At 35.9% G+C, this 23,670-nt stretch overlaps 1 protein-coding gene across 8 annotated transcripts in view; it reads left to right on the forward strand.

The window, feature by feature from the left end:
* The window catches only part of MYCBP2 (MYC binding protein 2), a 226,102-nt gene that overhangs the window by 193,543 nt on the left and 8,889 nt on the right, over positions 1 to 23,670 (forward strand). For 7 of the 8 annotated variants that reach the window (XM_031466155.2, XM_031466152.2, XM_064493061.1 and 4 more), the window contains 19 exons: positions 305 to 462; positions 1,488 to 1,687; positions 2,519 to 2,668; positions 3,972 to 4,132; positions 5,183 to 5,339; positions 5,526 to 5,750; positions 7,788 to 7,853; positions 9,267 to 9,506; positions 9,824 to 9,922; positions 12,704 to 12,784; positions 13,818 to 14,084; positions 14,561 to 14,844; positions 16,272 to 16,368; positions 17,668 to 17,787; positions 19,288 to 19,389; positions 20,140 to 20,268; positions 20,640 to 20,772; positions 22,073 to 22,176; positions 22,899 to 23,087. In XM_031466155.2, the coding sequence (XP_031322015.1) occupies positions 305 to 462; positions 1,488 to 1,687; positions 2,519 to 2,668; positions 3,972 to 4,132; positions 5,183 to 5,339; positions 5,526 to 5,750; positions 7,788 to 7,853; positions 9,267 to 9,506; positions 9,824 to 9,922; positions 12,704 to 12,784; positions 13,818 to 14,084; positions 14,561 to 14,844; positions 16,272 to 16,368; positions 17,668 to 17,787; positions 19,288 to 19,389; positions 20,140 to 20,268; positions 20,640 to 20,772; positions 22,073 to 22,176; positions 22,899 to 23,087 (2,962 nt within the window). The remainder of the gene's footprint in view (positions 1 to 304; positions 463 to 1,487; positions 1,688 to 2,518; positions 2,669 to 3,971; positions 4,133 to 5,182; positions 5,340 to 5,525; positions 5,751 to 7,787; positions 7,854 to 9,266; positions 9,507 to 9,823; positions 9,923 to 12,703; positions 12,785 to 13,817; positions 14,085 to 14,560; positions 14,845 to 16,271; positions 16,369 to 17,667; positions 17,788 to 19,287; positions 19,390 to 20,139; positions 20,269 to 20,639; positions 20,773 to 22,072; positions 22,177 to 22,898; positions 23,088 to 23,670) is intronic. The other variant, XM_064493060.1, reaches the window with a different exon arrangement.

Genomic DNA, 23,670 nt, shown 5'->3' on the forward strand with positions numbered 1-23,670 from the left:
TTTTGATTCTGAAAGGAGCTTAGAACATTTGGTGCCTTTTCTTCTTTTTTTCATGTAAAATGCAAAGCAGACTTAAGAAAACCAAAAGTTTTAAGATGCAGTTCTGAAATCAGTCAAAATGTGACTACATTTGGAAAGATCAAATTATGATTTAAAAAGAAGTTGTCAAGTTGACTTTGAATTTGTATTCTTCCACATGAAATGTAGGTTCACATATTTGACTGCACTGTTATAAACTAAATATAGTGTCACATCATTCACTTTTTCTCCTGAGTTTTTATCTGTCGTCTTGTTCTGTCTGCAGTTTGGAAACTAGTCCTATAACTGATACTGATCTCGCCAAGAGAACTGTCTTCCAAAGATCATACTCAGTTGTTGCTTCTGAATATGATAAACAACACTCCATTTTACCTGCACGAGTTAAAGCCATCCCTAGAAGAAGAGTTAACAGTGGAGACACTGGTAAGTATAAAGATAAAAAAGAAAACTGAGTGATCCAAAAGGTTTTGTTTGGTTTTTTTAATCTAATTTTTGAGGGAGAGGAATGGATTAATTTTAAATTATAGTAGACGTGCCTTCTATGTGTAACAGCCATAAATGTGTCTCTCTAAATTTTGCATCTCAGTTGGAAGAGACACCCAGAGATTGTCAAGTGTTATTCAAGAATAAATTGACTTTAAAATACATTACTTGTTAGGTATCTAAGCCAACTGCTTCTACCATTATCCCTTCTACTAAGCGTCAGTGAACTATCACTTCCAATGACTTACACTTTAGCAGTTATCTTCCCAGTCCTAATAGAAGCTCGTAATTCTTGTAGCAACTGCCACTCTCAATAGATAATATAATTTGGGGCCATGACTAGCTCTTAATTAGTAAAAATATTAGATAATCTGGACCAGTTGGTATCAACAGCTGCAAACTAGGGTTGATTGGTTCCGTTTCAAGCATAAAGAGAGAAACCCAAGAGAAAAGAAAATGTTAAAAAAAGATATGTTTATCAGACAGACCAGTTACTAAATGAAAATCTGCCCTTGTATTTCTCAGTAGATGATAATATATCTTACTGAAGATCTCAGGGAAGATATTATGGAGGATAAATCAAATGTTAATGATGTATAGGTTCATTCAACAATGATTTTTGCACTCTTATTGAGATGTCATTTGTTATAAAGCAGTCCTTTAGAAAATGTTGGGGATAAGATGTAGATTCCATTTAAGGAGAAAATTAATTGCTTAGTGTTTATTGTTTTGGAAAGCATGGACTTTAGATTCAGATCTGGATTCAAAATCAACTCCACAACTTAATAGCTGTACGACTTTAGGACCGTGAGATAGTTAATCTTTCTGAGCCTCAGTAAAAATTAAAATTGTTAGGATTTGCAAAAACAAAAAAAAAATCCAAAGACTCTAAAGTAAATAATCATCTTAAATATATTAATCATATTGTCTATGAAAATGAATAATGTTCTTTTTTTTTTTAATAGAAGTTGGTTCTTCCCTCTTGAGACATCCATCTCCTGAGCTTTCCCGGCTAATCTCTGCCCACAGCTCCCTTTCTAAAGGAGAACGAAATTTCCAGTGGCCAGTTTTAGCTTTTGTTATACAGCATCATGATCTAGAAGGTCTTGAAATAGCAATGAAGCAGGCCTTAAGGAAGTCTGCTTGTCGAGTTTTTGCTATGGAGGTAAGAATACATCAGTAGGGTTACTGATTCATTGATCACACAAGTCATGTGATGAGTCTATGTAATAATATCACTTTTCTATGAAACATTGTGACAAATTAAGGGACATTAGCAAATAGAAAATATCAAATGTTCACATCAAAATTAAACTCTTAAGGTTATGAATATTAATGAATTTAGAGTTTCATATTTAAGCACTCTGAAGAAAGTTTATTCTGCATTGCTTTATTATTTGAATCCTGATAATGTTTTTTTAAAAAAGCTTTTTGTAATCACAGTGTCATTTCAGTTAGAATCATCATGGAAAGGGGATGAAAAGTAGGGCTTGTTACAAATTTAACAATGATAACTTACCTGAGTCTCTGTTCTCTGGAAATGGATTGGTATATATCATAGACTAGTATATAATAAATTTTTTTTTCTTTATCATAGGTAGGAAGTAACCTGCTATTTACTGATGGGATCAATATGAATATATTTAAGTAAATGGTAGTTTGTATAGAATTTAAGAAGAATTTTATGTTGATCCCAAATGCAAGTTGGAAGAAAATGTGCTTGAATAAATTAAGAAAAATTTTTGAAATAAAAAGTGGTTTGAAAAGTATTTCATTTCATAGGTATTATTTTCCCTATTACTTGTTAAAATTAGAGCCAAAATTATTAACTATGTTAAATTCAGTGTGCTTTCAGTGTAATGGTTAGACTTCCTGGCATCTTTCTTTAAAAGACTTAGTCCATGAAAGTTCTTTGTTTCCAAGTTAGAAAAGCCCTGCTATTTTTACTTGTTTATTTGCTTTTTATCTTGGACTTATTTAACCATCCTTTGTTCAGGCTTTCAACTGGCTTCTGTGCAACGTCATCCAAACAACTTCTCTCCATGATATTCTGTGGCATTTTGTGGCATCACTGACTCCGGCTCCAGTGGAACCAGAGGAAGAAGAGGATGAGGAAAATAAAACAAACAAAGAAAATGCAGAACAAGTAAATGGGGTTTTTGGTTTTTTAATTGTCCATATTTTTATAGATGAGTGGAACCACGTTCAGATAAAACAGTAACTTGCATGAGGTCATTCACAGATTATATAACCTAAAGGCAGGAATAAAATTTCAGTGCTGTGAGCAACATATGAACCATACTGAGTGAAAGTTTTGTCTCCAAAAATGCTGTCAGTCAATTCTGATTTCTCACTAGACATCGTTGTCACAAAGCAATCGACTGGAAGCTATATACTAGTGTAGTACAATGTAAGACGGGTAACGAAGGCAGCATTACAGAGAGGATCGGTCTACTTTACACCGTTGCTGTAAGACACCAGAGAGTAAAAATGATACTGTATAGGAACATGAAATTCAAAACCGCTTGTCTAGAAGGGTCTGGGTTTTTATAGAAGGCAGCTTGCATAATGGAAGAGTGCTGGACTAGGACTCTCGCAGCCTGAGTTCCAGTCCCTTTTCTACCTCTGTAGCTGTGACTTGTGGGTCTCATTTCTATTTCTAGAACAAAAAGGTGGAAGACTGAATCCTCCATTTGAAAGACAAAAACTGTCAGAATAATTACAAAAAACAAAAGCTAGATACTGTTTATAAGCATCACATCTAAAACTTAAGGTTATGGGAAGATTAAAAGAAGGAGATTAGAAAAAAGACACACTGGATAATTGCCAACTAAAATTAAGTTGGTACAGCTATTTCAACATCAGAAAAAATAGGCTTCAAGACAAAATTATTAAGAGGAATAAAGAGGCTTGCTGCAAAATGAAAAAAGTTTCATTCTAAAAATGTATCTCGTTAATAAGATAGCCTTGAAAATAGGAAGTAAAAATCAATAGAACTGCAATGAAAAATAGAAAAATACCCGCAATTAACAGTGTGAGATTGTAACACATGCATAACAGCTATCTATTCCTGCATAACAAGCCACCCCAGCACTCACCAGATTAAAACAGTGGCTTGTGGGCTCACAGCTTTGTGGGTCAGCATTTTGGGTGAGGCTCAGCTGAGGGGAATAGCTCTTTTCTGCTAGTCGATTAGTAAGCCCACTAGAATTGATGCTCATCTCAGGTATTTGGTGATTTTATTTATAGGTGACCTTATCACTTTTTCCTTAAAAATAATATAAACATAATTCGTTGATCTTAATGGATGTTTTGGGTATGGTTTGATGGTGGTGTTTACATTTGCGTTACACGAGTGTCCTTAAAGTATACATAACACAGTATTCTTTGGTGGGGAAAATTCCTTCCAGCAAACATACTGATCAACTTGCTTTCAATTTCTGTCTTAGGAGAAAGATACGAGAGTATGTGAACATCCACTCTCAGATATAGTGATTGCAGGGGAAGCCGCTCATCCTTTACCACATACATTTCACCGCTTACTTCAAACGATCTCCGATCTTATGATGTCTCTCCCCAGTGGCAGTTCATTACAGCAAATGGCCCTGAGGTAATTTTATATCTAAGTATTCTAGGTCCCTTGTAAAAGAAATTTTTATGAAGTAGTCAAAGCACAAAGTGCTTGAAAGACCTCTTTCAAGTAAGAAAGATTCCCTGCATCATATGAATGATGCCTCCCTTATTACTGTCATAATCTAGAACTGTCTTTCTTCTTTGCTCATACCTGTTAGCCCTTCTGTAAAATGTGGATAATGTACTCTTAGTGATGTAAATTACCACATTACCACAGTCTGTAGCAATCTTCCTCACTTTCTCCCCTCTCCTACGCCAAGTCACTTGTCTCAGTGCGACTCAAGAGCAGAATCTTAAATATCACAAAAAGGGAGAGGGAGAATGAGATCTCAAAAACAGAAATCAAAATAGGGTTTTGAGTTGAAAAGAGTACCAAAAGAAATGGAGCCTAGTCATATGCAGCCAATCCTAAAAGTGCCTTGAAGAGCATCACCTATTTTTAAGTCCCAACTTGCTGACATTTAACATTACTTTTACATTGTGAACCTTGTCATTGGAGCCACATACTAGACTACACATATAAATAAATCTTGCATTTATTTTTATAAGAAATAAGTTGATGGAGTGATTTTGGCTCCCCACATCCCTAATGATAAGACCAGCAGAGGGGAGATTTTATTTCCTTCTCTCAAGATTTTTGAAGTAAAAGGTGTGTTTATACTCTGATGAACTGGTATGGAATTATAAGATTAATAAATTTGAGAGACGCTTACATTTGGGGTAACACTTGTCCACAAAACTGATTTGTTACCTTTTTTACTTCTGTAGCCTTGATCTTCATGTATCCAGTTTTTCTATATTTAAAATGGGTGAACTTTCCTTAGAATTTATATTGTTCAAAAGAAATGACCTATATTTCTCCAAAAAAAAAGGCAAGAGTAATGATTTTGTTTCCTGAATTTTTAAAATTTGTATTTTTTGCCTAGAGCATTAGATTTCTTAAAATATTACCTATCAAGTGCTTTTTTCCCAAGAATTCCTTAGAAATTTCTGAAGAATAATTAATATATTGCTTATGCTCTTTTAGATGCTGGAGTCTGAAATTCAAGCAATCTGATCACCAATTCCTCCATCAGAGCAATGTCTTTCATCACATTAACAATATTTTGTCAAAATCAGATGATGGAGATAGTGAAGAGAGTTTTAGCATCAGCATACAGTCTGGCTTTGAAGCTATGAGTCAGGTTGGTCATTTAACAGTTATCCTGTATTGTCTTACTAATACTCAACAATGTATTGAAGGAGAAACTGAAAGTTACTCATAAACAGTTTGATTCTTATTTTTTACTTCTTATCGCATGTCTGTTTGTTTTATTACCATGGAAGATTTCCATCTGAGTATTATAATTAGGTTTATTTGTTTCCGGTAGGAATTATGCATAGTAATGTGCTTAAAGGACTTAACCAGCATCGTTGACATAAAAACTTCAAGCCGACCTGCCATGATTGGCAGTTTGACTGATGGTTCCACAGAAACCTTTTGGGAATCGGGAGATGAGGATAAAAACAAAACTAAGAACATCACCATCAACTGTGTAAAAGGAATCAACGCCCGCTATGTATCTGTCCATGTGGACAATTCCCGAGATCTTGGGGTAAGAAAGGAAACTTAATTTGTAGTTCGTTAGTTCTTTTCAGACCTTTAGTAATCATGCATTCTCATTTCTGAGTTTAGCAAAAAGATTTTCACCTGGAACTTCACCAACCAAACCACATTTTTGTATTTCCAAAATAAATCTTTTAAAAAGTCTAAAAAGAGATTAATGTGACTAGGAGCACCGAGGAATTCCATTTATAAGAAAAGGTCTGATTACAAATATACCATGGCTATAGCTAAGCAAAATAAATAATTACTTTATAATTTTTTACCTCCATGCCTTTGTTCAAGCTATTCCTTTGGCCTGGAAGTCCTCCCCTTAAAGTCTGCCTTTCAGATTCTCCCCAGATCTAAGACCCAGCAGACAAATCCTCTTCCAGTGCCTCTTTTCTCTCCTCTGGTTTCTTTTTCACGTTACTCTGATGATATTTAGTATACTCTGACCTATAGTGTAATTAGCTTTCAGTTTTTAACCCTCACCACCCAGCCATCATGGGGGAGTTGGAAGGAGTTCCTGGACTAACCTAAATAATCATGACTTATGGTCTCCCTAGCTCTAGTTTTTCTACATGTTTCAGCTGAATTGAACACTCTTTTACAATAAGCACTAAACAGGAAAAAGCGCCCTATTTACTTGAGTGTTAAGAACCGAGAAGAAAGTAGCACCAACGGCCAGACCCCCGTGCTTCCACCCCGTTCCTGGGGAAGGATGCTTCTTGGTGTCTTTTCCCTCAGGATGGATGCGGCTTGCTAGCAGATGTAGTATTAATAAGTCTCCTTGGGCCATTGCCATTCTGCTCCTATTCCATCTGTGCATTTCCCTTCCCAGAGGGAGCCAGAGTGGCAGGTTTGGGTCTCAGATAACCTAGATGGAGGACACCAGCCACAGAAGTCCAGTCTATAGAGCACTCCTTGCCGTCCACAGCCACCCCAGCTTCTGTCCATCAGCGCAGATTAAATAAGAAAAAAGGCCTAGCTAATATATCACTAGCTTATCTCCTCTTGAGACCCAAGAGTTTAATTGGTACAACTACTTTATCTTACTGGAAAGTCAAGTGTAATAAATCAAAACATTTTTCTGGCTGGAACTCACTGCTCAGTACAGTGTTATCTTTGATTCATATTTTAAGCCAGCACATACTCGCCCTCAGAACCATGGTTGCAATCAATTTGACATTTTTGCCTTTTAGGAGAGAAAATCATGACAATACTCATTTTTAAAAGCCCCAGTATGTATTGCTGACATCCACCTTCCTTTTAGGAAACCTCCTCTAAGTTATATGTGTTATGTAACTCTGTGTCCCCCGGCCTGCCCCCGACACTGCCTTAAACACAGCATTTGTTGGTTTGAATTATATCAGCCAGTAGCACTTCAAGCATGCAGCTCTCCGAGGATTTAATATGTCAATCTGTTTCTTGCTGTGCTTGGCACAAAACTTACTCAAACTTAAAGTCTCTGGCTCTAGTACCAGCATGGCTCTTTTCAGTGCTTAAAGGTATTGAATTTCTTTTGATATTTACTTGTGTGTTAATATTCCTTCCCTAGTCTGACAAGGATCTCGAGGGGCTAGAGCCCATCATTCTCATATATCCTTCTCTAAGTCCATAAGGTAATCTGGTTACATCATGATACTCACAAATATTTGTTGCTTAAGCTACCCACCTTCCTTCCTTTTACCTCCAGAAGCAGTGAGAGTAATGTGATGAGATTGGGACATGAGTGACAAGGCTTCATGATAGAGACAGAATTTAAATGATTAGACTTTGGGATGAAAATAGGGAATGCCAGCTTCCTCTCTCAGCCCATAGAGAAGGGCCAAAATGTGAGATTCAAGATGGAGTTTGTGAAAATAAGAAAAGACGGGATGGAGTTGTAGGAACTGAGGTTTGTCAGACAGATGGGATGAAGTCAGTTAGGAAGGACCGTAAAAGACAAGCAGGAGAGTTGATGTGATATTGCTGTGCTGTGAGAAATCACTGGGAGTTCTGGAGCCAGGAATATGGCATAATAACTATTTTGAATTGTCTGTTTTAGAATAAAGTTACCTCAATGACCTTCCTAACTGGCAAAGCAGTAGAAGATTTGTGCAGAATAAAGCAGGTAATTAAAGTTTTGTCATTAAATGTTTTACTGCCCAGGGAGAAACTTCTTCTTCTTAGTTTCCACTGTTGAGTTCTAATTTTGGCATGCCACCAAAGTATTATAGGAAATCATCTGTTTACAAAACACTAAATTGACAAATGGTCCACGTATAGGAAGTTACAACCATCCCTGTGCTAAGCATCTTGCCCATTATTCCCCTAAATGTTCTTTAGTCATGAGCAATTATACTGTGCCTACAGTCCTCCACTCTGACTGCTGCCCCCCTGCAGAGATTAAGGGTGCCTTAAAATTCATCATAAATCTGATTCACAATTATCACCTTAATTCATGTATACTTCAGATTAAGATGTAGGTGGTTGTCCTCTAGCCTGAAAATGTTTCACTTATAACACTGCAACTACATCCAAGTTGAAAGTCAGTTTACAAACCAAGTCTCAAAACAAGTTAAGTTTTATCTGGACATGTGTCTGAGATTCTGTATAAACTCACTCACTTGTATTAGTGAAACTTTATCAAAACTGTTATTCTATAGCTACTTTATCCTGTGAAAGTTGATCACTTGTTTTATTTTTCCAAATCATATTGAAAGAATGAATTGAGATTTTAGATTAAATAAATAATACATTTCATCTAAATTTTTAAAGAATTTGGATAAATAATCCTATTAAACTAGATGGTATTTGTTTATGCTTAGTGCTCTTTTTAGAAAAATGAAATTATCAATTAAAATAATATTAATTTAGTTGTCTACAAAAACAATGTAGAAGTCCCAGGCCATTTCTTGGACATCAAATGCCATAAGAATAATTTTCATTTTACCAAGTGAATAGTGTCAAAAACCATTTCACAGTGCATTGAAATTTAATCCTTGAAAAAAGCAATATTCTCAATGAAATATAGTGAAATAAGTAATCAAAAATACGAAGTTACACATTATATAATTTTTCTTCAAAAGTAAAACATATTAAGTAACTGCACATCAAAAATCCTTGCTTTAAATGTGCTTTAAATATGAAGATGCACAAAACAGAACTTCATTGCTGATCACGTGAGTGTTTCTACTTGCAGTCAGTATAGGTAAAGTCACATGAATTGTCTGCTGTAGTTTCACTTATGTAACTTGTGCTTGGAAGCCAGACCTGCATTTTAATTCTCAACTCCATCACTAACTGGAATCCTTCCACCGGCGTTAACCTCACTTTCTTCATCTGTATAATGGCTGCTCTAGTATTACTTACCCTCATGAGGTTTGAATAAGGTAATCAGCGTGAAGTAACCTAATAAACTTCACTGTGTGTACAATTATTTATTATCTGAGCTTGTTGTTATTAACACTAAGTCTAGGATAGAGAGAAAATGGTGATACACCTGTATCACTATAAGGTTTCTATCCCTTTTCTGCTCTCCTAGGTTGATCTGGATTCCAGGCATATAGGTTGGGTAACAAGTGAACTTCCAGGAGGGGATAATCACATCATCAAAATTGAATTAAAGGGCCCAGAAAACACACTGAGAGTTCGGCAAGTTAAGGTTCTGGGCTGGAAGGATGGCGAAAGCACAAAGATTGCTGGCCAGATTTCAGCCAGTGTGGCCCAGCAAAGGAACTGTGAAGCTGAGACTCTGCGAGTGTTCAGACTCATTACATCACAAGTGAGTGTCCCTACCACGTATTCGAGCACAGGATAAATTGAAATAATGTGCTACTTCAATAGTAATACCAAGAGGGCAACAGAATATTTTGTAAACCTTGTTAAAGATTGCTGGTTCACATGTTACCCATTTTTCCTTCTCATAGCCCTAAATTCTTGCGTTTCATTTTGCATTCATAATTCTGAGAAGCAGTGGTATGTAGCCAAAGTAGCACAGTAGCATCATAAAACCTGCAGAGTCAGCTGTTGAGTCCTCTGGCCTTCACAGTGGTGACTGCTGCCATTAATTTGCTCTCCCGTTCCTGTGTTCTTCATCAGGTGTTTGGAAAGCTCATCTCTGGAGATGCTGAACCAACGCCAGAACAAGAGGAAAAAGCACTGTTGTCGTCACCTGAAGGAGAGGAAAAAGTATACAATGTATTTACTTGTATTTAAAAATATTTATTTCCCTTTCTTATTTTCTTACTTTTGTGAAATCCATGTATTGCTGTGTTTTTTAATAGATATGTGATACTAGTTTCTATGCAGTTAATATTTTTTCCTTTAATTAGAAGGAAGGTGAAGGAACTATCACACATGTGTTTGGTAAATTTTTATTGGAATAACCTGCTCTTTGTACTGTTTCTGAAATTTCTTCTAAAATGCATTTGCCTTACTTAATTGGTCCAAACTAAAGCACCGTATCTAAGAGGAAAACTTCATCCATTTTCAAAAAGAGAAGTCAACCTTGATAGCCCTTTGAAAGATAATTTCAAGGACTCACCTAGGCTAACCCTGTGCCTTCTGATACAGTAGTATCTAAATCATTCACAGTTTTCTCTTTGGGGGTCTGTTAAAAAAAAAATAGCACTTTATAAACACTGGTAATTTTCTTCGGCATCTTTTGGAGGTATCATTTGGATGACTACAAGACTGAGTAACTGCTCATTAAATCAACTAAATTTTAACAAATGGCAGTTCTTTGCTAAACAACTTTGAGAACTGGTACCATGCTCGCAAAAAGCTTCTGTTCTTAGGTATGAGCAGTCCACCCACCCTCCTCACCCAAAAAAAAAGAGATCGACAGGGATACTTTTTAGTATAAAATCAAAGTATTAAATATGTAGAAAATTGCGTATGTCATAGGATTCAGAGTACATTGAGATTATTGTGCCCTGGAGTAATCAGACAAGGCTTCTTGGGGGATATTGGACTTGAGTTAGACCTGAAAGAGAATGGATGAAAGTTAGATTAATAGGATGGGAGCAAGGGCACATTGAAGAGGCTGACCTAACATTAGGCATTAAGGTTGAATAGGAAAGGTTATACTAGTTATTGGATGCCTGTGGAATAACATAACTTTTAAGGGAATCATTTCTTAAGTCAGGTTTTTGAAATAAAATTTACATACAGAAAAATTCATCATTTTAAACTATATTATCGGATGAATTTTGACCAGTGCATACAGTGGTGAAACCGCCACAATCAAGCTTTAAAACACACCACTCCCAGAATTTCCCTGATGTTTTTATGCGCTCGATCCCCTCATCTCACTCCTAGCCCCTGACAACCACTGAACTATTTTCTGCCCCTACAGTGTGGCCCTTTCCCAGATGTGATTTAGTGAAACCGTATAGAAAGTAGCCTTTTTATCTGGTTTCTTGTACTTAGTGTAAGAGCATGTGTCAGTAGTTTGTTCTTTTGGTTGCTGAGAAGTAACTGTAATATACTCTTATTATACTCATAATGTAACTCATAATATACTCTTATTATCCTTCTAGTATCAGTAGACTTTATAGTGATAGATCTTCTTTTGTTATGTCTTTCCATATCTTTGCTTCAAGTTTGGTTTGTTCTTTTTCCCATTTCTTAATATCCTAATATGATGACTTGAGACCTTTGTTTTCTCACATAAGTAATGCTGTAATCTTCGAAGGAGTATTTTGTGTCACAAATTTGGGTGTGTTGTGGGTTTTTTTTTTTTTTTCATTTCATTCAGTTCAAAATGCTTTCTGACTCCTATTTTGATTTCTTCTTTGACCTCTGGGTAATTTAGAAGTATCTTGTTTAATTTCTAAATATTTGGAAGTTTTCCTGATAGCTCTCTAATATTAATTTCTAGTTTCATTCCATTGTGGTCAAAAACTACACTTTGTCTAATTTCATCCCTTTAATTTTCAGATTGTTGAGACCTGAATTCTGGCTCATAGGACAGTATAGTTCCGTGAATGTCCACGTGCACTTGACAGGGATGTGAACTCTGCTGTTGTTCTGTGAAGGGTTCCACAAATATTAGTTAGTTCAGTTCCTTGATTGTTTTGTTCAAGTCTTTAAGAACCTTACTGATTTGTGTTTGTTTGCTCATTTACTTGTTCTGTCAGGTACAGGAAGAATTTTGAAGTGTCTGACTATATGGATTTGTCTATTTAGATTTTAGTTCACCTGGTTGCCCATTTCAGCTCTCTAATGGGCACCCAAAAAGTTATGATTTTGTAGATTATCAACTTTTCTCATTGTTAAGGTGGGAGTGACATTCTCTTGTGGCTTTCTCTATCCTAAAAAAAGTGAAACCAAGGAGTCATTTTTTTGTTCTCAGAGAAGAGTATTTGCTTTAGTTTTCTTACCTGTAAAGTAAGCAGAACATCAGATCTTACCTTATGAGGTTTTTGTAAAAATTAAATAAGATTTGTCTCTGTGTGTGTGTGTGTGTGTGTGTGTGTGTGTGTGTGTGTGTGTGTATTTATTTCTGTTTGTATATTTATCACTTAAAAGAGTACCAAACACGTGATACGTGCTATGAAACGTCAACCTTCATTTGTATTCTTTTGGTATGTTTCTTTGATTACTGTTGCTGTTAGAGTAGCTTCATTGAAGACCATTATCAGAGTTTTGTTAGGACACCTTCCTTTTAACCAAATGTCATTTTCCAGAGTTGCTCTTCTAATAACCAAATGTAGGATGTGAACTAATAATGTTCATAATTTAGAAATAGATTCAAAGTGACAGAAATTGACTAGATTAAAGAAATACATGAAGAATACTTCTCTGAATTTCTTAAATTCACAAATTTTGTCCTTTTTGTAGTCACTTTAGCCAATAGTGAGTAAATTCACCTTGTAAAACTACCTGCATGATTATTTCTCAAGATACTTCAAAATGTCAAATGTACAAATTTTATTGAAAGAGTTTGCTTTCTTTTTTTTCCTTTTCTATATAAAGGCAACATCAGATGCTGACCTGAAAGAACACATGGTTGGAATCATATTCAGCAGAAGTAAACTGACTAACCTACAAAAACAGGTTGGTTAATAGCCATTTCATTGTCTTCATCAGTTTTTGTTTGTTTGTTTGAAAGTATAAAGCATTTTCCAAAATTTATGGAGGCTTTTTTATGCTGACTCTTTTATAGGTCCTGCCTTTTTCTAGAGAGGAAGGAATATATTGGCATACCTGCATCACTTTAAAGATTTTGTTATGAATGTTAACTTTCTTACCTTGCTGCTCTTTGTTTTTCTCATTTTCAGGTAGATTGTTTCATTTTGGTGTCAAATACCCACCTATATCATATTTCATTTGCATTTCCTGTGTTCCTTTCCCCACTGTTTTTTTTTGTTGTTGTTGTTGGTTGGTTGATTTTTAAAAAAATTATTTTCCCAAGCAGTTACAATGTTAACTAAACCAGCACTGATATTTTTAATTCAGGAGTTGGGGGAATAGTAGTAGATTGTTCATATTAATGGTGTGCCTAAGTAACATAAAAATTAGCCCTTCAAAAGTCAAATAAAATACTTTTGAATTAGGTTTTAAATTAGCATATTATTTTAACTTTCAACACCATTAAATCTTTTAAATAAATAACATAAATATATTTGTGCTTTATCTTTTTAACATTCTATTGAGTCTTAGAAGCTACCGGTTGTAGAACATGCAGTTATTTTATGTTATCACTAAAAAAAAAAAAGCATTGCAGCCAATTACTTTATGAATTGTGTCAGTTGTAAAGCACATGAATAGAAATGGGGGGGTGCCTTAGAAGTGATTAAATATGGTAATTTGTTTTCATTTGCTATCTTTAACCACAATCAGGGGAATTGGTAACTAGTATATAATTCATTTCTATACTAGTTGATTTTAGGTATTCAGATTTTTAATCATGGTTCCCCTGGTTTTCCTTGTTTTTAAGATGGGTTAAAAGAATAGTACATTGGAGAATTAACTGGGAAAAAGACTATTAGACTGCGTATCAACTAATATTCTTGGGGGGTTTTTTGGTTTTTTTTAACTAGGACTTACACGTATGTTTTTACATTTTCTTTATTTTGCCCTCAAATAGGTGTGTGCTCACATTGTCCAGGCTATCCGCATGGAAGCCACCAGAGTTCGTGAAGAATGGGAACATGCCATATCGAGCAAAGAAAATGCCAATTCCCAGCCCAGTGATGAAGATGCCTCCTCCGATGCCTACTGCTTTGAGCTGCTCTCCATGGTCTTGGCCTTGAGTGGCTCCAACGTGGGCCGACAGTATCTGGCCCAGCAGCTGACTCTGCTCCAGGACCTCTTCTCACTGCTCCACACTGCCTCTCCGCGAGTCCAGAGACAGGTGGCTGGTCATACCACTTACCTTGCGGTTATTTTGTTACTTGAAACTTTGTTAAAAATTACTGTAGCAAAGAGAAGTGGTTTTGGGTTTTTTTGCGGTTTTTGTTACGTTTTGGGTTTTGGATTATATTTTTACTCCATGCTTCTTATTTTTCATTCGTTATAATGAGAATACGGAAGAGCGAAATATGTTTCATTTTCCTGATGTGTTTTTGTGAAGAGTATTCTGGCTACTGAATGTAATTATTACCATGAGATATATAATGTCTTTATAATGATAATGTAAGAGATATGCTTTTTTTCTTGCTGTCCTGGAGTGGTAGTAACCACTTGAGAAATCAAATCGTGTTTAAATCATTTCCCTGTCCTTCTCAAAGCTTTTAAAGTCATGGAATGATAGCTAGACTCATTAAAAAATGAAAACTTTAAAACACCAGTCTTTAAATAGGATTTTTTTTCTTTTCTTCTTCTTACTAGGTGACCTCCTTACTAAGACGAGTTTTGCCTGAAGTGACCCCTAATCGTCTAGCCAGCATTATAGGAGTGAAATCCCTCCCCCCAGCAGATATCAGTGATATTATTCACTCAACCGAGAAAGGAGATTGGAATAAGCTAGGTATCCTGGACATGTTTCTAGGATGCATTGCCAAAGCGCTCACAGTACAGCTCAAAGCTAAAGGAACCACCATCACAGGAACAGCTGGTACCTCCGTGGGCAAAGGAGTTACAACAGTTACCCTTCCGATGATTTTCAATTCCAGGTTGGTCACTGCATCTGTTTTAGTACAGAAATAGAACAGAGTGAGCTACTATTTGGAGAATTAAAACATTTCAAATTTCACCTTGTTTGCTTATTTACCGGAAATGAAAGCCGTAAGTGACTGACCCATGTATAAAAGAGGATACTGTATATAATAAAAGTGTCTTTTCGAATTAGTGGGGAAAGGAAAGTTGGCTGAATATATAACATTAGAATAGTTCCCAAGTACAAAAAAAGATTGTACATCCTCACATCATATACAAAATAAACTTGAGCTCAATTAAAGCTTTATTTATATATTATTTAAACTCAAATAAGACAAATTATAGAAGAATGTTTTTATAATCTTCAATTTGTGAAGACCCTTAAACAAAACACAGAACGTGAAAATAACTCACAGATTTGGCTACATAAAAATAGAAATTGATAGACAATACTATTAAATGTTTTAAAATACAAATAACTGACTTGGGAAAAAATATTGCACACTTATATAGTAGGCAGTGAATTATTACTCATAATGTTATAAGAATGACTACAAATCAATGAGAAAAAGACAAAAAACTGATACAAAAACAAATGACAAGAATGGTCAGTTCAGAGAAGAAAAATTACAAATGCCAATAAATAAATGAAAAGATACTTCACTGGTAATCAGAGAAATGTAGATCAAAACAATAGGAAGATGTCCTTGCATTGGCAGCATTATGAAGAAATAGGCACTTTTTTATGACCTCTAATGTAAATTGCTGTAACCTTTTGGGATGTCAGTTTGATAACATATCACTATATTTAAAATGTGCATATCCTTTGACCTACCAATTCTACTTCTTATAGAACTGTTTCTCTCAAAAAAGTTCATACATGTGCACAAAGATATATATGCAGGGATGTTTGTTACAGAATTGTGTATAACAGCAGAAAATTGGAGATGTCTGGAATGGTGCTAGGAAAAGAGCCAATTCATGACATTAAGCAGATAGCACCAGAATGTAAATAAGTGTATCCCTTTATTCATCTGGATAGTCTCGCTCGGGGGGGAAAAAATGCCAGCTGAACTAAACAGTAGTATGCTCAGCGATGTAATTGGCATACTCCGGTACAAGCTCTTTATTATCTTTATGTGGACTGGTAACAAATAGTCTATGGTCTCTGGATATAATTCGAATAGCACTGTCCTAGAAGATGTATGCAAAAGTAATATATATACAGTGAAATATTTGAAAGGGAACATATATCGATAGTTACCCTCTTGGGGTTGAAGAGATAGATTATGAGTAATGCGTGTTTTGATTTATTGTCTTTTAAAAAATGCCCTGATTTATTGAATCATTTTAAAAATTAAAATGCATGCTGAAATAACAGTTTTCATCTCATTCATTTGTAACTGTCACTGATTAGCTTGCAAATGCTGACTTTTCTTTGTAGTTACATTCGACGAGGTGAAAGTCATTGGTGGATGAAGGGCTCAACTCCTACCCAGATCTCAGAGATCATCATTAAACTTATTAAGGATATGGCGGCAGTAAGTTCCCATCCCCCGATCATTATGTCAGTGAATTGCCGTAGAAACCTGATTAACAAAAAAGTAGCTTTTTCTACTGAATTGATAGAAGAACATTCTTGTTATTGCTTTACTTACAGGCTCTCTTCATAGGTTCACTGTCGCACCATTTGTCTTCAGTTGGTGATAAATTTGCCCATTGTGTAAACTGTGTTCATTTCAAGCTTCCCAATTCATTTACTTGAGAATTATTACATAAGTCTTCCAAGACTTTAAAACTTAAAAAATAAACCATACTGTCTGAACCCTAAAAAACAGTCTGAGTCCAAGAGCCTAAAGGAAAAAAGGGGCTTTTCAAAGTGATGGTTTCTCATGATCTTTGGTTCTCACGGTTTATCAACGTCCTATGCTGCTGTCTTCAGATGCTTTGCGGGGAGGTCTGGGAGCATGGAGGGAAGAGAATTGCTTCTCAGAATGCCAGGTTCTTACTGGTTGCTCCACGTTAGTTTCCTCACATTCCATTATATTTCCAGGAGTCCAGCCTGAAGAGGGCAGGACACTGCTGTGGATGATACATCCTGAGAGGAAGGGTAGACAGAAGGCATTTTGTAGGAGGAGAAATTTGAATTTGAACTGTCCCTGTAAAGACTAACAGCATGTGGATGTGAGACAAGGAAGGATAGTCTGGGGAAATGTGAAAATCTGTCACTTTTCCCAACAGCATGGACATTTCCTACGTCAAAGAAATGGAGAACTTTTTCAGTTCTCAAACAGACTTTCCCAGTATGTTCATTGGATGGAAATATTTAGGAAAGATGTTTGGGAACACCTAAATTCTATAGCAGTTAACATATTCGTGTTTGGTGAAAAACCAAGTTAGCAAATTAAAGTGGTGGTAATTGGAACCCATTTGTGCTCTTGGATTCCAGTAACATTCATCTAAAGCAATTAGCTTAGCTGTATGAATTTCATGTTAAATAGCAAAGTTTCATAATCAAGATTTCTCAATCATAGACACCTTAGTATTTCTGAAATGTTTTTATTTAAATGTAAGAAAAAAATGCCCTTGAACCCTATAGGGAAAGAGTGTTGAGAACCTAAATTTTTATTTCCTTTTCTTTTGAATCATCAAAATAGTGAATAGAAGTTGAATTTTTTGCATGGTTGTGAAGGATATTTATTTTAAAGTATGCTCATTTATCTAAAACCCCACTAGCAAATAAATCTTTCCTTTTTGGAGAGAGATGTTAAAAGAACAGAATTTGCTGCTTTGATTATACATTCTGGTTGCTTATTAAAGTATTGTGTCCTGCTCATTAGGGTCATCTGTCAGAAGCATGGTCCCGAGTGACAAAAAATGCCATAGCAGAAACCATCATTGCCTTGACCAAGATGGAGGAAGAATTTAGATCTCCAGTGAGATGTATTGCAACAACTAGGGTAGGTTTCTTTTCATTTGGTCTATATCATTGCATGTTCTTTTTCAGTAATAGGTTTGAACAAATAATTAGCCAGTTTAATCTACTTTTCTTTTCTCACCAAATATTATATTTATTGAAAAAGTATGAAGGGCTTTTTTAAATTATGAACCAAGCATGGTGTTATTAATATTCACTGCTGTATGTTCTTCATCACTTGTTTTGGTTATTATTTAGGAAGCTAAGGTTAGAAAAGGCTAAATTATCTATATGTCGGTGTACTGTCTCTCTGATGATGTATTTACTGTTAGTTTTAGTGTCAGCGTGAAACTGCGATAGACTGAAGATCCTCCAAAGACAAGGCCGCTACCTGCTCCTTTCAGAGTGGCTCACTTGTCCTAACAGAGCCCCGTGGCCTACTTACTGCATGTGTGGGCCTTACCTAAGCAGAAAGTGTGTGCCTAGGGCGGGGTGGGGCAGAATCTCCTAGGGAGTGAGACTGCATTCTTCAGATGAGACATCTATTGTAAATTTTAACCTGCCAAATTTCTAGTCCCATATACTTCGAAAAGAGATTTGAGATTTCCTTGAAGCAGAACAGTGTGAAGCATTAGGAAGAAGTGAAGGCTGGTAGAAATTGCTTAAGCTAATCCTCAAAAGTTTGAAAAAGAAGATAAATTGTGTCTCCCTTGGGCAGAAAAAGCTAGTTACTGCCATGTTGCCAGTGAGTGTGACGTCTGACAGTGACCCTTTCCCACCCACATGCATTCATTCCTTCATTCGCTCTCCCCTTTCTCCTCTCATACTTCAGTTTTCTTTTTTGGTCCCTCTTTCCCCCCCTCTTACTCTTCACATCCAGTGACACATGCACTTTTCAGAGCTGAGACAGTTAAGTCATTTTCTATTGTTCAGTAATGAAGAAATACATCATTCTAAGGAAAAATGAGGCTTACCCTTTAAACCTCAGAGAGTTTTAAACTATTTTTAAGGACAGTTTTCTGAAGCTTGTAAGACATTTACTTTTTTCTGACCGAGTGTACCAAGCATAGTGCTAGGCCGTTAGGGGCATACAGAGACTCCTGGGGAACTGTTACTACCCAGCTCCTCATGGGACTGCAAAATTAAACAGCTCCAGTCCTTGGAGTCTAATGCCTCAGGCAGATGATACTAGATGGAGAAATGTGTAGAAGGCATCGGTATATTAAATATGAAAATTTATGTATTGCTATGTTTACATAGTAGACCAACAAAGGATAATTTTATGTGTCAGGTAGACAACAGAATGGTTCATCAGAGCAGCAGTCATTTATTCAGTACATATTTGCATACCTACTATGTGCCTGGCACACACAGCAGTGGGCGTGTATGCCTGGTGCCCCATCAGGAACATTTGAGTGCCACTGGATATGTACACTTTTTCCAGTCCAGCAAGCATTTACTGAGCTATGGTCATGTGTCAGGCAGGCAGTGTTTTGTGTCGTAACCAAAAACTCAGTAGCGTAACAGCCTTTCCCTTCGACAGCTCTGGCTTGCTCTGGCATCACTGTGCGTTCTTGACCAGGACCACGTAGATCGCCTCTCCTCGGGGAGATGGATGGGGAAGGATGGGCAACAAAAACAAATGGTAAGCTCAGAAGTCAAAATACACAGTTAGTGGAACTCCTGAAAAATTGTGTCACATTGCCCAAGCTCCTCTCACAAGTCTTTTTCACCTAGGGTCCCCCTTCATAGTACATTAGGGGATTTAATTACATAAAAAACGTTTCCCACCTGACTATAACTCAATTAAAAGAATCTTTTCCCTTCTTCTCTGAGTCATGTTTGCATCATAGCAAAATGTGATTTCAGCCAGACTCTGATTCTAGATCAAGATTTTGTACTAAATGTGATCAGTCCTACGATAAGAAGGAAATAAAGCAGTAAGAGAGCAGCATGCTGTACCACTTGCGCACAGATGCACCTGAAGTGGGTTTGATAAGTATCCGTAGGTTCACTGGAATGGAGAACTTTTACATAGGCCCTTTCAACATTTTCGTATTAACATTCAAGTTTCAAAAATGAATTATTTATTTACTCATTTGGCATACAGAATATTTGACTATAATGGGAGAAATTTTCTCAAGTCTCTAAGAAAAGTATACATGTTTATTTTATTAATCATTGAATCTACACAGCACATTAGCTACTGAATTGGGGATTTGGAGGCTTTTTTATAGTAAGTGCATTTGCCATAACTGTTTAATGTTCAGACTCTAAATTCTTAATTGAGTTTTGAGTAACAGTCTGTTCCTGTTGTAAATAAATTACAGTCAGCTTGTATGCATATTTAAGAGTTTCTCATTAATCCGTGGTCACGTATGGAAATGTCTTGTAGCCTATGTGTGATAACCATGACGACGGTGAAACTGCAGCAATCATCTTGTGCAACGTGTGTGGGAACTTATGTACTGACTGTGACAGATTCCTTCATCTTCATCGGCGAACCAAAACTCATCAAAGACAGGTGAAGATGGCTGTATTTACACGCAGAATGGCATCTGGGACATAAAATATATTCAGTAAATTTTGCAATAAATGTGGGAAAGAGACTTGGTGTGATGGGAAAAAACAGACTTTGATCAGAGACCTGGGTGGAGTTCCCAACAGCCTCATTTACCAACTGTGTAAATCAAACAAGTTGTTTAACTTCTGAGACTCAGTCTCCACACTTAAAAAAGTAGGGCTGTTGTGAAGATTAAAGAGATTGGAAATACCTGAAACTTCATAGAATGCTTAGTAAATAAACGCTGTTTTCATTATTGATTAATTGAATTTTATACTTCCTCTTTCAGAGTGATAAATACATTTTTTTCCTTTTCTTTAATGGCATAACAGGTCTTCAAAGAAGAAGAAGAAGCTATTAAGGTTGACCTTCATGAAGGCTGTGGTAGAACCAAATTGTTCTGGCTGATGGCGCTAGCAGATTCTAAAACAATGAAGGCAATGGTGGAGTTCCGAGAACACACAGGTAAAAGAGGATTTAAGATTGAACCACGCTGTAAATAAAAGATTGAACCATCCCTACCAATTACGATTAAACTGGATGTTAGTTTATTTAATGTGAATAATTTTGAGTGTATTCTAAGTGATTATGACATTATTGATCACCCTCTATATTTTTGTATTTAGTAGACAATAGTCAGTGTTCTATGGCAAACCATTTAGACTAAAAGTCAGGAAAGCTGGTTTGCTTCTAACTAGCTACATGACCTTGGGCAAGTCATTTTATCCTTAAAACATTTTGATTTTTTTCCTAAAGTCTAGTGTACTCCCAGCTTCAGGGTACACTGAATCTTAAAAATTCTCAATTTTCAGCACCTCTATAGTCTGCCATTTGTCTGAATGACACAAATTTCTGATTTTAGAGTTAGGTGTAAACCTGACAAATTTTTAACTCTAAATATGAGTAACTTTTCATGCTGTAATAAGGGCATGGTCTTTCTTTCTCTCACAGTTGATTTTTTTTCGCCTATAATCCCTCCATGCCATTTATTACATGAATAAGTGTTCTAATGTTTGAACTATCATTGTATTCATAACATAAACTAGCCTTTAAAAAAAACATTTTCTGTAGTAAATATTGCTAAATTCAGTTATTTAAATTTTTTGTATCTGTTTAAAAATGACCTTGGTCTGTATTTTTCAAATCTTGTTCTTTTTCCTTTTAGTCTGTCTTTGTTTTGTGGATTCTGTTCCTTATTTGACTATTTTAAACATATTTAATTTCCTTTTCAAATTGTTCTATTATCTTTAGTTCCTTGGGTGAGAATTCTTCTGTTTTTCACTTTACATATTCTCTGATGATAGGTTACTTTTCTCCTCTGCCTTGTAATACTATCATTGTGGAAAGGTACTTAGTGATTTCCCTTTCTTCTGCGTATTTCCATTTAGTTTCTGTTGTTGTATTTTGTCTGATTCCATGCTTTTGTAGTGAGGGGCTACCTAGCTGCTTGACCTACTGTCTTGACTAGAAGCCTGGTCTGTTTCTATTTACTGAAAATGTATAAGTAAATCAGTTAATAATTTATTTGGCTTCACGTAGCTCTTTAGTTTCTTATCCTTTAGTGTGTGTGTGATTATTTACTTTGTAATTAGGGCAGCTTACAACCTTTAAGCTGTAAAACTGCCAGGCTGATTTCTCAGAAATAGCAACTGATAGAAACCTGTTTTGCTTGGTTTTTTTTTTTTTTTTTTTTCCAATTAGCTGTATTGAAATAGGTAGAAAACATATCCTTGAGGATGATTTTTCTTCTTCTGCTTGAACCTAGGCAAACCCACCACAAGTAGCTCGGAAGCATGCCGTTTCTGTGGTTCCAGGAGTGGCACCGAATTATCCGCTGTTGGCAGTGTTTGTTCCGATGCAGATTGCCAGGTGCGTGTAGATGAAGCCCTCACAGTAACCATGTGTTCCCTCATGACACCCTAATGTCATATAAATTAGAGTTTGAGCTCAGCATCACTTTTGTTTTCTAAATTAGTGTATTACCCTTGTGAAGAGTGAAATGCTTTATCAAAGCTGGAGAATGGATCAGATAAGGCTCTCAGGTTAAAATCAGTAGACTGCATTTCCTTTGCCTCTTACATATTTTATTCACTTGTTTCCCTAAAATAAACTTCCAGTATCTGAAAGTTCTTTAGTCCTGAACATCTGTACACATTCCATGCTATCCAAATATGTTTTATTCAATTTAGTTAACAGGAATTGGGATAGTGTTCAGACAGTGAAAGATAGCTATATATTTTTTTTTAAATCCTCGTTTTGGTGAGGGGTAGGTGGTGATAGGATGATTATATGTCAGGAATTTTTTTTTTGCTTCGTGGCTATGCATAACATATAGATTGAAAGTGCATTTCACTTTTTAATCAGCATTCCCTTTATGTGGAATGAAATTTTTTAAATCACTTTAAAGAGAAATAGACTTTGTTAATAATTCTAAGTTATATACAAACAAAGAATAAAAATAACAATTTTATTTCACCACAACATGTTTCCTATGGGAAAAATATCTTGGAAAATTAATATAATGGATATAATTACCAGGATGTGTGACTTTTTTTGATATTTTCTGTGCCGTTGTAATCCATCCTTCACAGGAGTATGCTAAGATCGCCTGTAGTAAGACGCATCCTTGTGGCCATCCATGTGGAGGCGTTAAAAACGAAGAGCACTGTCTGCCCTGCCTACACGGCTGTGATAAAAGTGCCACGGCCCTGAAGCAGGATGCCGACGACATGTGCATGATCTGCTTCACCGAAGCACTCTCGGCAGCACCGGCCATTCAGGTTGTCTCCACTTTTAAAGTGTTAAGTGTGTCGAGATTTCTAAACAGGAAATATAAATATACTTGTCAAATAAACAGATGGTTGGATCTTTCTTATACCATTGGGAGAAAATGTCCCACTAATATCCACCAGTGAATTAAAGAGCAGATTCTGTCTCTGCATGTTCTGTCTCCATCTTGTATGCTGAGCTTTAATTCGTGACTTGTGTGAGCCTGTATAATCAGCAGAATGTATGAAATGTTTGTAAGGGAGAAAATAGTAATTAGATTATCCAGTAGTTTCTCCCTTCTTAACTTCCAAAATCCGGCATGGTATTCTGTAGCGTTATGTAACTGATCTCTGCATAATGATATATATCCCTGTATCCATAATGTGTATTAGTAAATTATAGAAGTTATAATTTGCTAAATACGTTTTTTGAAAATTTACTACTTGTTTATATTTTCAGTTCTTGTGACTTCAAGATAATGAATATTCTCAAAAACAAATCTTATATCTTTAAATCAGTAATTTCCTCTTCTTTCTGTGAGATACAGTATTGAGTAATTTTACATTTCTCCCAAACCCAGCTCACACTCTGTAA

Source organism: Camelus dromedarius, chromosome 13, assembly GCF_036321535.1.
Source record: "Camelus dromedarius isolate mCamDro1 chromosome 13, mCamDro1.pat, whole genome shotgun sequence".
Classification (NCBI taxonomy): domain Eukaryota; kingdom Metazoa; phylum Chordata; class Mammalia; order Artiodactyla; family Camelidae; genus Camelus; species Camelus dromedarius.